Source organism: Ooceraea biroi, chromosome 2 (genome assembly GCF_003672135.1).
Source record: "Ooceraea biroi isolate clonal line C1 chromosome 2, Obir_v5.4, whole genome shotgun sequence".
Taxonomy (NCBI): Eukaryota; Metazoa; Arthropoda; class Insecta; order Hymenoptera; family Formicidae; genus Ooceraea; species Ooceraea biroi.
Window position 1 is genome coordinate 19169025 of NC_039507.1, and position 12336 is coordinate 19181360.

The following is a 12336-nucleotide window of genomic DNA, read 5'->3' on the forward strand; positions in this document are numbered from 1 at the left end:
TGATACTGTATATTTTAGATTGTAAAGTATAAAAGTACAATATCACATCTTACCAAAATGTTTTATAAGAATTGTTTCAAATCTTTTATGGAACTAATCTTTTGAACTAGTTCTTGAGATGTACAGAATAATAATATAGCAAATGAAGAACATTGATATTGTATATTTTAGATTGTAAAGTATAAAAGTACAATGTCACATCTTACCAAAATATTTTATAAGAATTGTTTCAAATTTTTTATGGAACTAGCATTTATATTTCTAGATATAGTATTATAAACTACATAATTCTAAATGGCATAACTACATTTGCACATTTAAATTAATTGCCAAAATGTACAAATATTTTATATCAAATGCAATACCAATTCTTATATTACATGTACATCTGTTATCTCGTTAGTTTTCGTTTTAAAAGTTAGTTTGTATAAATGCGCAAAATACTTATTAATAATAAATACTACTAAACATTGACAATTTTTTTATCACTCTTTATAACATAAATTATAACATCAAAATGACAATAAATTAATGACTATGCAATAGGTATTTTACATATATATAACATTTAAATTTTCTATTTAATGCTGCAACTAAAATTTATGATTAACGACTAATATATATATTAATTTTAATAAACACAGTGCATTAGGTCGAATCTAATTTATTTATACAAAATAATAGCAACATAAATATATCTAAAAATATCTAAAATTTTAGAAAATTCAGACTTTTGTTTGGAAAACTTGCATATTGTCGTGGATTATTGCACGCTGTTAGGAAACATAATTCGAGGACGCAATTCAAGAAGAAGATACCGTGGTTCGCGTGCATGTGTTTAGGACAAGAGAAACTAGCAAATTTGCCTTAAGAGCGGATGCAGGCTCATCTTCGTGGTCTCTTGGCAGAACTAGTTTAGATACAACTGTCACTTCAGCGACAGCGGGTATGCGTTAGAGTACTACCATAGTACTGCCGCTGTCTGTGCTTGTTTTACGACCTGTGTTACCGGCTACAGTAGCGATTCCCTTACACCAGCGACAGAGGGGTAAAGGTCTTCCTTCCTGAATTCATTCCGCGGCCCATCAGCATTTCCCTTTGGTATTTGCCCTTCGAATTATTCAGTCGACCTGGCCCTCTCCCGGCCGAGAGCCAGAAAGTAGCAAGAATCTCTCGCTGTTGACACAAATCGCAGCTGTCTTAAATAAATAAGGGCGACCGCGTTCGCGTTAGCGATACCTTTGAACGTTTCGTGAGATGAGATCAAAGCGCCGAACAGCATCCAGGTGAGACCAATTACATAAATAGGTCACTACACACCTGGTACACTAATCCTTTCAAAGAGCTGAATCGCTAATCACACAGAGAGTGTACGCTTCAATTTCGGAATAATCAAATATTAATTCTCGAAATTAGCAATGTACAATTTATATTATTTTACAAGAGTAATATGAAAATACAGCCATAATAACAATAATAACAATTACTGTGTGAAACATTATTTATATCTTTTTCTTTTTAAATTTTGAAATAATTTTAAACGAAAAACAATCGTTGATCACATAAAAATAAGTAGTATTATTTAACAACTGATTTACACACTTATTTGGAGCGGTTAATTCTCCATGCAAAAAATATTCTCTTTTTCTAATTGCTGTTAATATCTCCACTTTGACAGTAACATCAACCAACACTTGCATCTATCTGCCTGTTTTGCCAGTTATGCCTCTGACGGAATATGCAATCGTAATTAAATGCAACCGTTCCCCCAACACGCGCACCAGGGCACATTACCACTACTGGTACTGGTCTTGCGACCTTTCGCGCTGGTGGTTTCCCGACTGCTGATCGAGTTTGTTCTCTCACGTTCCGAGTTCAGCGCGGCACCGTCCGTGTACTTGTCCTTAGATACGTCCACGCTGCCACTTCTCGAAGTCTTGAGAGACGTCTGAGATGAACGTCTCTTGGGATTTATGCAGACGGATACCCTTCGATTCTGATCCTTGCGCGGTGAATCCTGTCCCGAAGATGACGATCTGCTTTCGTTCTTGTCCTCTTGCCCGTCAGAAATAGTCGTGCTCAATCTCCTCGGGTTCTTCTTTGTTTTCCTTGGCGAATCAGGTGTATCCGTCGACGTGACGCTGCTCTGTTTTCTCAGTCTTCTTTGCGCCGCCGGTGATAACGGCCTTTGATCCTTGACCGGGGCCTTGTCTCTCTTTACACCTTTTTTCCGCCGTTGTCCATTCGGCGAGTTCGGCGTGCCGATCGCTTCCTCGTCCTCGTGATGCGAGTCGCCGTCGATCGACGTTTGCGTTTGCGCTTGCACCTTCGTCGCGACGCCATCGTAGTACATCATTCCATCCCTTTGTGGATAGAATTGACCCGGTCCTCGCGACATAAAGGGAACGTTTTGATATAAATTTTGACTCTGCAGATATCGACTTGCGTTTAATCTTCTCAGAGTCGTCAAATCGTAAGACGTGGCGGAAGGTATCAGGGTGCAAGGACTTGGTCTCTCGAAAGAGGTCACTTGAACATCCTGCTTGCCGTTCAGCAGTTGATCGCTGGGTATCAGCAATCGGTTTTGTGCCGTTCGAAATCTCTCGCCGAAGTGAACGCCTCGGCCATAAGTCGGCATACGATATTGGTAACCGAGACCGTCATCGTTCACTCGAATTGAGAGCGGCGTCGTGGCGGTAGGAGGTTTTGTTTCTATCTGATAGTTGGGACAGATTTTATCGAAATTCCTTAAGAACGGATTCCTGAAGAGGCGGTAGTCTATCGACGGTAAGTTCGGAACTTCCGGCGCTTCCGGACTCGGCGCTTGCTCAGGTCGCGGTATCTTCAGTGTCACGTTTAAGTGACTCTTATACGGCCTGCCGGAGGAATCGTTCGTTATATTGTCCAGAGTATTGTCACTTTTCGTAAGCAACTGAGATTCGACGTGATTGAGATGCTTCAGTTGTTGAGCCATCCCCTGAGATTCACTTGAGAGATCCTGACAAGATACTGATTTCATCAATTGACCACTTGGCGCACTTCTGCTGCCCGTGAGCAGCAGATTATCGGTGCTCAGGAATGTCCGTGATTCACTATTGTTCTTCGGAGCGTCATCGTCTTCGGAGGGTATCGCGCCGTTCACGTAAATATCCGCCGAACCTTTTTGCCCTAAGAAGGGATTGGTTCTGGAAATCACCGTGGAAGCGGTCTTGCTGCTACTCGAACTCGTCCCGGTTCCGAAGTAACTCATGCTGGCGGTTGGCGATTCCTCCTCCTGTTTCTTCAGCTTGCAAGGAAGCGGCGCGAAGAAATGTTTCCGTCTTTCGGGTGCGGTAAACGCCGCGGTGGTCTCTTCGACATTGCGATCCTCGATTCGTGGATGCGCATCCCTTATGCCATTAACCATCCTCGTCCTTTTTCTGTCAGTGGAGTCTACAGGTAACCTCCAGACGTTCCTACCGAGCGCTTCCTCGGAACTCGACAGCTGCGTTCGCGAACCTTGCATAGCGAACGCATCCTGGAATTTCGTGGGTTGTCTCGTGCTTGCGTTTATCCTACCCGAAAAGCTGAAAGCATCGGAGAGCATCGGACTCCCCGTCATCATTTGCATTCCCGTTGACGCAACAACGGGAGCGATGCTCGTAGCTGTGTAGACCGCTGGCAATTGTTTCTGAGAAACTACGTCGTTCTGCCAACCAACAGGCGGGACGTGAATCTGAGGTAGCATCGGATCGGCCACTCGATCCAGATCGGCATCCAAGCCGGTCAGCGGGATCAATGGATCGGGCTGTAATCCCGGGCAGGGCGAAGCCAATAACGCGGACGTATCCGCGGGTAACATTAAATCGACCGTACTCGGGAACTCAAACGGGCACTCGGTGTAATAACTGGTTCCGCTGAAACCACTCGTCGGTTCGTACGTGGCCGGATAAAACGGGATGTTATCGTGCAGCTGCCGTGGGCCGAGGATCGGCGGGGGTGGATGTCGGACAGCCTCGTTCTTCTGGCCGTCCTCCGACGGGGTCGTCTCCTTCTTCTCCTTATCCTTCTTCAACTCCTCCTCCTCATCAACGACCGACAGATCGTCGAACTCCACGTGAAGTCGATGCAGACTGCTGCTCATCTTCTCGGAGGAGATCTTCTGATTCTCTGCGTTCTCTAGCTGCTCCTCCTTGAAGTCCTCGGCGGTCCTCTCATTATTCTCGTATTCTTCCTCGTACTCCTCCTCGCAGGAGAAGTCTGACTGCGGGCCGTCATCCTCCTCGGAGCGATCCTGCAGATCATAAGTTGCAATATGTTAAATTCTTGTTTATTATAAATTATGACAGTTATTATGCATATAGACTGCCTCGTCCTTTATAAGAGATATAGGAGAAAGAGATCCTTTGTTAGTCACTAGTTTGTTACTCATTAATGATTGTCCTTTGTGATTTATTTACGTGAAATTGAGAATCCGCTTACCTCGTATTCTTCGCTTTCGCTGCGATTCTGCTGTTTCTTCAGAATGTCTTCCAGCTTGTCGTACTCATCCCTGAGGCTCCATATTTCCCTACGTAATTGCTCGTTTTCTCTCCGCAGTTTCTTGATGTCGTTCTGGCCTGAAATCACGATATATACTAAAATGACTCGGTGCCACTTTAAGGGACCGCCAAGGGAGTTACTCCTCTATTGAAGGGTTAGGCCGACGTCGCGGTAGATTCGTCTCGCGATTTTTCTCGCGGAAATCACTTAATCACCATCCGATGCGGGGGCCAGCAACATACGGCTGCTCGCAATACGCGTTGCATCTATCGGAACGATCGATCATTGGTCAACGCGGCAACAATCTCTGCCTGAGGAGCTAGCCTCCTCTTCGCCCTTTCGTGCGTCAAAGAGTCGGTGATAAATTACCAGAGCTGGGTCTTCCAATTACTTAACTTCGCGGAGAGAGAGAAAGCGAGATGAATAAACTTCGTTGTTCGTGTTAAATCCTTTCCTGGGAAAGTGCATCCAATTTCCAATATTTGATTTAGCGACAGAAGCATCGATAATGTTTCATATATAGCAGCAAAGGTAGAAATAGAAAATAATCATTAAATCTGTCAGTCTTCAATTTTAAATGCAAATGAATGTTTAATATTATAAAGTTTATGTGTATATAAATTTAAAGCTTTATGAGAGAAATCACATGTTTATGGCGATTATATTTAAAATGTATATCTATTTCAGTGGCGTAGATAAAAGTTATCTAGATACTCTAGTAAATTTTTATATTTTTCTGAGAAAATTCTAAATTGGAAACGCTTCTCGATATCAAATTTTTTACTGGTTTTAGCATAATCCTACCTTCTCCTCTGTACTATACTTATACAGTATGCAAGTGTCTAAAATCACTCAACTTGGATGATGTATGCGGGTGCACGCGCTGTTGCAGGAAAGGGAATCGATCGGTTCTTCTTTTTGAGCGCTAGTGATCTTCGACCTACCTAGATGCGAGTTAAGTTAAGTATCTCATCAGTCATCGGTGCCTCCTTCCACTTCGATGATTAATGGGTTTATGCTTGAAGCGTGTTTTCTTGGCGCTTGAACTACGACCCGATTGCGGAAGTTTTCAGATAATTCAGCGATCTATACCGTTATAAGCTTTTTATTACTCATGATGCATATGCGTAACGCTTCTTTCTCCTCCGAGTCCAACTAACTTAAATGTCAGTTAAATATTAGTTAGCTATCGAAAAATAGGGAAAATTAAGAATAAAAAATTATAGACTTGTCTTCCACATAACAAGTTATTTAAAATGTCAGTAACATTATTTTCGATATATTAGCGACTAGTTTTATGTGTATCTTTTTTCCTCTTAATGCCATACAAAAGTTAATATTTATGATAGTTGCATACATGCGCATCTTCTATTATGTATCATAATCTAAGATTCTGTCTAGAAATCTACGCGTGTAAAGTTGATGACGATTGCATAAATGAAAAAGCTTTTGCGAAAGCGTATTCAGCATTTTTCTAATCAACTTTTTCCATCCTATGGAATATTTTGTATGGCTTATCGCCTTTACGCGACAGCCATGTATGCATAAAAGTCACGTATGGGCATACACGTGATAACAGTTCTCTTTAAGCCTAGCGGGTAAGTGCGCATGTGCGCGTAACAAGAACAGCCATGTGGTAAATCAGGATTAAAACCTGGCTTACCAGTCTGAAATTTAAATAAATTAAATCCTTCCGGAAGTTCACACATACATGCACACGGACATATATACATAAATTCGGATTTTTCCTGTGAACACCGACAGCTATTTGGATGCTATTAAAACTTGGACCATTTATCTTTTACCTGAGCACCGTTTGAAAACGGTATTTGTTTACGTACAATCGACCATTGATTTTTCATTTGTTTATCATTGGAATATAAAAATCATTCACTGCTATTCGAATGTACTGGTTTTGCGATTTGATTTGCACCGATCTACGAGTAAACGTTATTTAGGAATTATTGATTTTTTTTATAAAACATTTCTTAATTAAAATACTCAATTTCCAATTTTAAATATAACATCTGTGAATAAATTTTCTCTAAATAAAATCTTATTTGCGAAATATATTTTTATTATTATTCTGCTTTAGAAAATTTTGTTATCGCAAAATTGTGAAAAAATCTGCTTCTAAAATAAATTCCGGTAACATTGGGACGTCCTGCAAATGCATTGTTCGAAAAAATAGTAATATTACAGATACGCATTTGACATCAAGTATACGCGCGAGTAACTTTACAGATCTTATATCAAAATAACATCACGATATTTTATTCTGGTAGGTAAGTTCATCGGCGTGAATACACGGATATTTTTAGCCTCGCGTAGAATACCCTTCAATCAAGCATCAAGCTGAATATTCGCGAGCAGCGACGAGATATGGCTCACTGAAAATACTCTCATGTAGGCTATGTCCATTTTATTTTTGACAACGAGACGATCGTGACAGTTCGAGTTTTATATAGGACCATCGGTGCATATATGTTCCAGCATAAATTTTTATTATAATATGCTCTTTTTTAATTTTTTTTAGTATTATAACTTTTATTATAATATGCTCAACTATGAGATGTTATATTATTTTAATTTTTGTATTGGACTGATGCGAAGTTTATGTATGCGAGAAAACGGCAAAAGTTTAATTATTTTAAATTTTGAATAAATATATTAAATATATTAAATTATAATAAATATATTAAATTCTCTGATTAAAAGTGGGATTCGAAGAATTATTATGTATTAAATAACGCATTCAATATTAAATGTATAATTATACTTTACTTAAAAGTTTACTAATTTAACATGACAATCACATTTGATATTAATGTTTAATAAGAATAGGACAACCGTTTTTAGCATCGAGTATGAAACATTGTTTCACCATTTGATTTACAGCATTCTCGAGGTATCTACTTGTTCACTACTGTTCCAACGGAAATATCTTCCGTCTAGCGCGCATATTTTATCGTCTCTTTATGTCATATCATTTATTAAAGTACGCTTCACTTTTTGCTCGCAAGGAAAGGGAGTTTTAATTATTCCTGCTCAAACACATGCCGGGAGAGTTTAATCACTCGGTACTGTCGACATCGTGTCCGTCCTTATTCGCGTTGAATAAGAGCTTTCGGTGTCTTCGAAAAAAGTGACAGTCCAGTATTTCTAACGGACGACCAACATTAATTAATCCTGGCAGTTAAAAAGAACGAACAGTACTTTGTATTTGAGTCGCGCAGTTTTTCGAAAGGGGAAGTATACAAACAGTGTATCTGCATATATAAACTCTCGCAGGTTTGCATTTTTGAAGGAAAAAAAAATACAAAGATGACGAGAAACAGAAAATACATGAAGCTGGGAAAAAGAGAGCGAGTGCGTATACGAGCGGACTTCGTGTTTTTCGTCGACTTCGTTGGTCTCCTTTCGTTTACTGTGGGCGTTTTCGCCGCGAAGGTGATCAAAGCAGCTGCGAAATACATATTTGGTTTCGCCGTTCCTATCAGCAGGCTGGAATTTCTTCTGGCTCTTTGAAAAGTGGAAATTGCGTCCCGGTCGACGAGAACGAGTGCAAACGAACACGGGGAAAATATTCCCCGGGTTCGCTTTTCACTCTTGGTGCCGGCTCTGCGACTGTGTAACTTTGAAGCGAGACGATCTTCGCGAATACGAGAAATCCTACGGCGCGCGGCCGTAGGCGTCCGATTGATCTCGCAGAAAATTTCGCGCGTGTGTTTACATGCCGCGATTCGTATGATCGAGTCTACCGGCGAGCCAAGGCATAGGCGAATGAGATGAAGCGCGTTGCTGGAATCTCGAATTTCTCACCATCATAATGGCATGTAGGAATATGACGTAAAGAAGAAAGAGAGAGTGAGAGCAAGTGAGAATAATGAGAATAAGAATCTTTATTTTTATTTTTAGACTTATTACTAAATTATTTATTTTCAATATTCAACAATTAATAGTATTTTGTGATAGTAATAATTCCGACAATGATTTAATATTGTTTTTTCAATATTGACACATTATTTAATATTGAAAACGTATCGTTAGATTGATCATGTTACATGGAGATGTTATTTAAATCATTACATGGAGATGTCATTTAAATCATTATCGTGTTCTTCATGTTTTACAAATAGTAGATGTTACAAAGGATCAATATTTTTGAATATTTGGGAATATTGCTATTCTATATTGTACGAGTAATGCTATTCGTAAACTCTGATAATGTTGGATATCGAAGAAGTAAAAATATCGTTGTCCAGTCATATGTAAGCGTTCCGAGTTGTATCTCTGCCCGATTTAACAGTACGAATCAGCGTCGGATTATTTGGCGTGGCGGAATAATTGCCGCGTTTACATTTCTCACGAAACATCTCGATGATTCACACAGTCGACGATAAACGGTGGTCGGTCGAGTGTTAATTCATATCGCTGGCAAAAAACCAGAATGGCCATTACAGCGTTTCTCAGGTGAAGCAAATGTCGCAAAGTCGGAAAATGAAGCACATTATTTCGTAATTCTTCCGAGTTTGCATTATAATCGATACTTGTTCCTTTGACATGTCTGTAAATTGTTGCAGACAATTATTTGGCAAAATGCTCTTTGCATAAACAAGAGCTACTTCTTTTAGAATTATATTTTGTATTTATTCATAAACTGCATTAATTTAATCTTTTTATAATATTTATTTCTGACAAAATATCATTATACATTATCAATTTATAATATTACCATACTTTTTTATTATTAACAAAAAATTAAGGAAATTTTGCATCGTAAAGTTTTTAACCACATTTAATGCGAGAACCATTTTTTGAGATCTTTGATTTTGCAGTTTTAAGCTTTAATTTTGCCATAATATAATTTCTCTCGTAATATGATTTTGCGACGAGGGTCATTGGAAATGCCACTGTAGAGATCGTGTCTAGACCAGGTAATCTTGATCGACGGCTCGCGTTAACCACTACTTCATTTAAGGCAAGCTCACAGTTACGAAGCGCGGTCCTTCTGGATATAATCGAACGTGACACGGCCGTCCATCCATCGGCTGCCAGAGCGCGCGCCCGAATTAGATCACGCCAATATCCCATGTAAATTATCGCTAACAGACCGCTGCCGTAATACCGAGAGCCGAAGTAACTCCCCGCGGGCAAGCCTGACAGTCACACGAAAAGTTAGCTTCACTGCAAGATCTCTTTTTACGACAAAAGCCAGTATTTAATATATCTTTTCGTTTTTTTACGAGAACATTCTTTTTTTATATCTGATGTTAAACATTTTATGGTTATCATTTCATCGCTATTAAAGCGAGTAATTCCAAATGAAAAATAAGAGGATTTCGTTCATTTTCTCTCCCTGGTGATGGTGCGATAGAAATACGATTACGACGAAACAAACGCGAGGAATATCAGTTTACAACTGATTGCAATTAACCCGTTGTCGCCCTTTATCTTGTATCGTTAAAATCAGTGGAACGAACCGAGATCAAGCCGATTGATTTTTCTTTTTAAAGCGAACACATTAATATTCGCTGATGGCACTTCGTTCGAACACGTATTGCTGTTTCGCATTTATCGTGAAACGCTTTCGCGTTTCGTGCGCCGCTTCAATATCAATATGTGTATATCTATATACCCATATATAGATATATACCGCATATCTATATACATCTTATATATATTATGTATTTTTCATTAAACCTATTTCAAATCCTGTTATTATATTAATTAGATTGCAAATAATGCATCAAAACGTACAATAAAATAATAAACATTTATATATATTTTTGATATATAACTTTAGTATTGCAATCTTCTGAATATATATAATAAATTTAAATATAATTCTAGTATTTCAATTATTTTAATAAGAACTTTAATTTGTGTGCAACATCGCCGGAAAGTTTAAAATTATTTCAATTAACCTTTAGTAATATATCAAAAAGATTTCAGCTATTTAATAATCTTTCGGCAATATTTCGAAAGGTTGCAGATTGATATACCTTTCAGCAACGCTTTCTATGGGTTTGAATGCAAGTGTCGCGGACATTTTGCTATTCAGGTTGTCTATAACTGTTGCGAAACATTTTGCAATGTTGCTTGGTCTTTTCATCACAACCAGATGATAACACGAAATATTTCCAAATGTTTTCGTGATGATGCGGTATAGCCTCCGGCAATTCAGCGCGAGCGCGTTCGATGCGGCAATGCGATATCGTGACGCAGCTTTTCGCAAGCACTGACATCGGTGGACTACCATCACCTGCATAATGTCGCGTCACTTCGGTGTGCCAGGTCTGTTATCCATACCACCTGTTGTGGATAATTTCGCAGAACTGTACCTTATTGCGATGGATTTTGGTTGAACTGCTGCAATATGATAACTGTCCCGCGCTAAATTTCTGGCGTGGTCATAAACTCCATGTCGTGGCTTTTCCCATACTAAACCGGTTTCCTCAATCGTCAAAAATATTAGTGTAAATATCTTATTTGGCAATCTTCATTTGAAGTGCGTGACGTGATACTGTGACCAAAATATCTTCCTGGCAAATAATACCTATAATATACTATCTATATAATATAAATGGCATATTCTAAATCGAATACATAAACGCGTGTATTTGTTTATCCCACAAAAGTATTAAACAATTTAACAATTATATTTGCTGTTATGGGTGACTTTTATGATTTAAGTAATGCCTGTCAATGATATAAACTAAACCTGAATGCAATTCGACAGTATTTAATCTATACTTCTGCATTAACAAAGTCAATATCTGCAGACAAAGCGCTTGCGAGCAACTTCAGGAAATGTTTTATTGCAAGTCTATATATCATAATTTAAAGTTTAAGAAAATCCTACTTTAAGTTTGACCGTTTCTTAGGGAATCCTGTATATAGTAATTATATATGTGTATATAGTAAATATGTATAATTCAATTAACACAATGCAATTGTATAGTTGTTTACCTTCAGGCTAAATTGTATTCGCTGTTCCGAAAACTAAGTACCATACAGATTGATTCTTAGCTCTCAGTTCTAAATCTTCAATCCTGTCATCTATTATCACGAGCAAGTATATTATACCGCGACATTTGTACAATTACATTTCTAAAATCATTCCAACACCGCGAACATTTTCATTTATCCTCTTCTTAACGTGTATAACACAAAATATTATTTGCTTGCTTTAACAGGACTAAGTACAAAATAGTAAAATGCTATATAGTAAACCTTTATAATTGCATATACAACACAACCTATAAAGATGATTTTTCAAGGGACAAATTGGAATAACAGGTGCTCCTGTGTCCTATAAATAAATAACCTTATTTTAATGAGATAGGGTACCACCGTCTCTACTAAATATCGTCTGCGTCATAACTTCGCGAAATATAATGCAGAATCATGATTGGAATCTATCTTTGCTGTATTTTTATACAGTTGGGCCTTCTTGCTTCTCCATTATCTTACGCAAGACCATGCTGTCTAATGTCCATATGACAATGTACGTAAGAATATAATTATGCTGAATAGTTCCTTGTTTGCACGCCGTATTAATCTTGTAACCAACACACAATGGTTATGAAACGGACATACCTCATATAAAATATCTTGCTTATTTTATATCGTAATTAAATCATGTCTTCACCCACGCATAACAATAGATTCATCACACCATGTGGAAACCGGCAGATTATTTATTATTAGGAACATTTCTTTCGTCATTATTTGAACAATATAAGTAGTACGCTTATCTCAAAACCAATAATTGTATTGAAAGTTTTATGTAAACTAAATAAAATCATATAT

General features: G+C 38.2%; 1 protein-coding gene across 1 annotated transcript; it reads right to left on the reverse strand.

Annotated features, from left to right (window-relative positions):
• Positions 1–1642: 1642 nt before the first annotated feature.
• LOC113561420 lies at positions 1643–12007 on the reverse strand. The gene is made up of 3 exons (XM_026968002.1): positions 11966–12007; positions 4462–4665; positions 1643–4273 (listed from the first exon to the last, which is right to left on the reverse strand). Exons 1-3 carry the CDS (start codon positions 12005–12007, stop codon positions 1751–1753), a joined length of 2769 nt encoding a protein of 922 aa, XP_026823803.1. The 3' UTR covers positions 1643–1750.
• Positions 12008–12336: the final 329 nt, after the last annotated feature.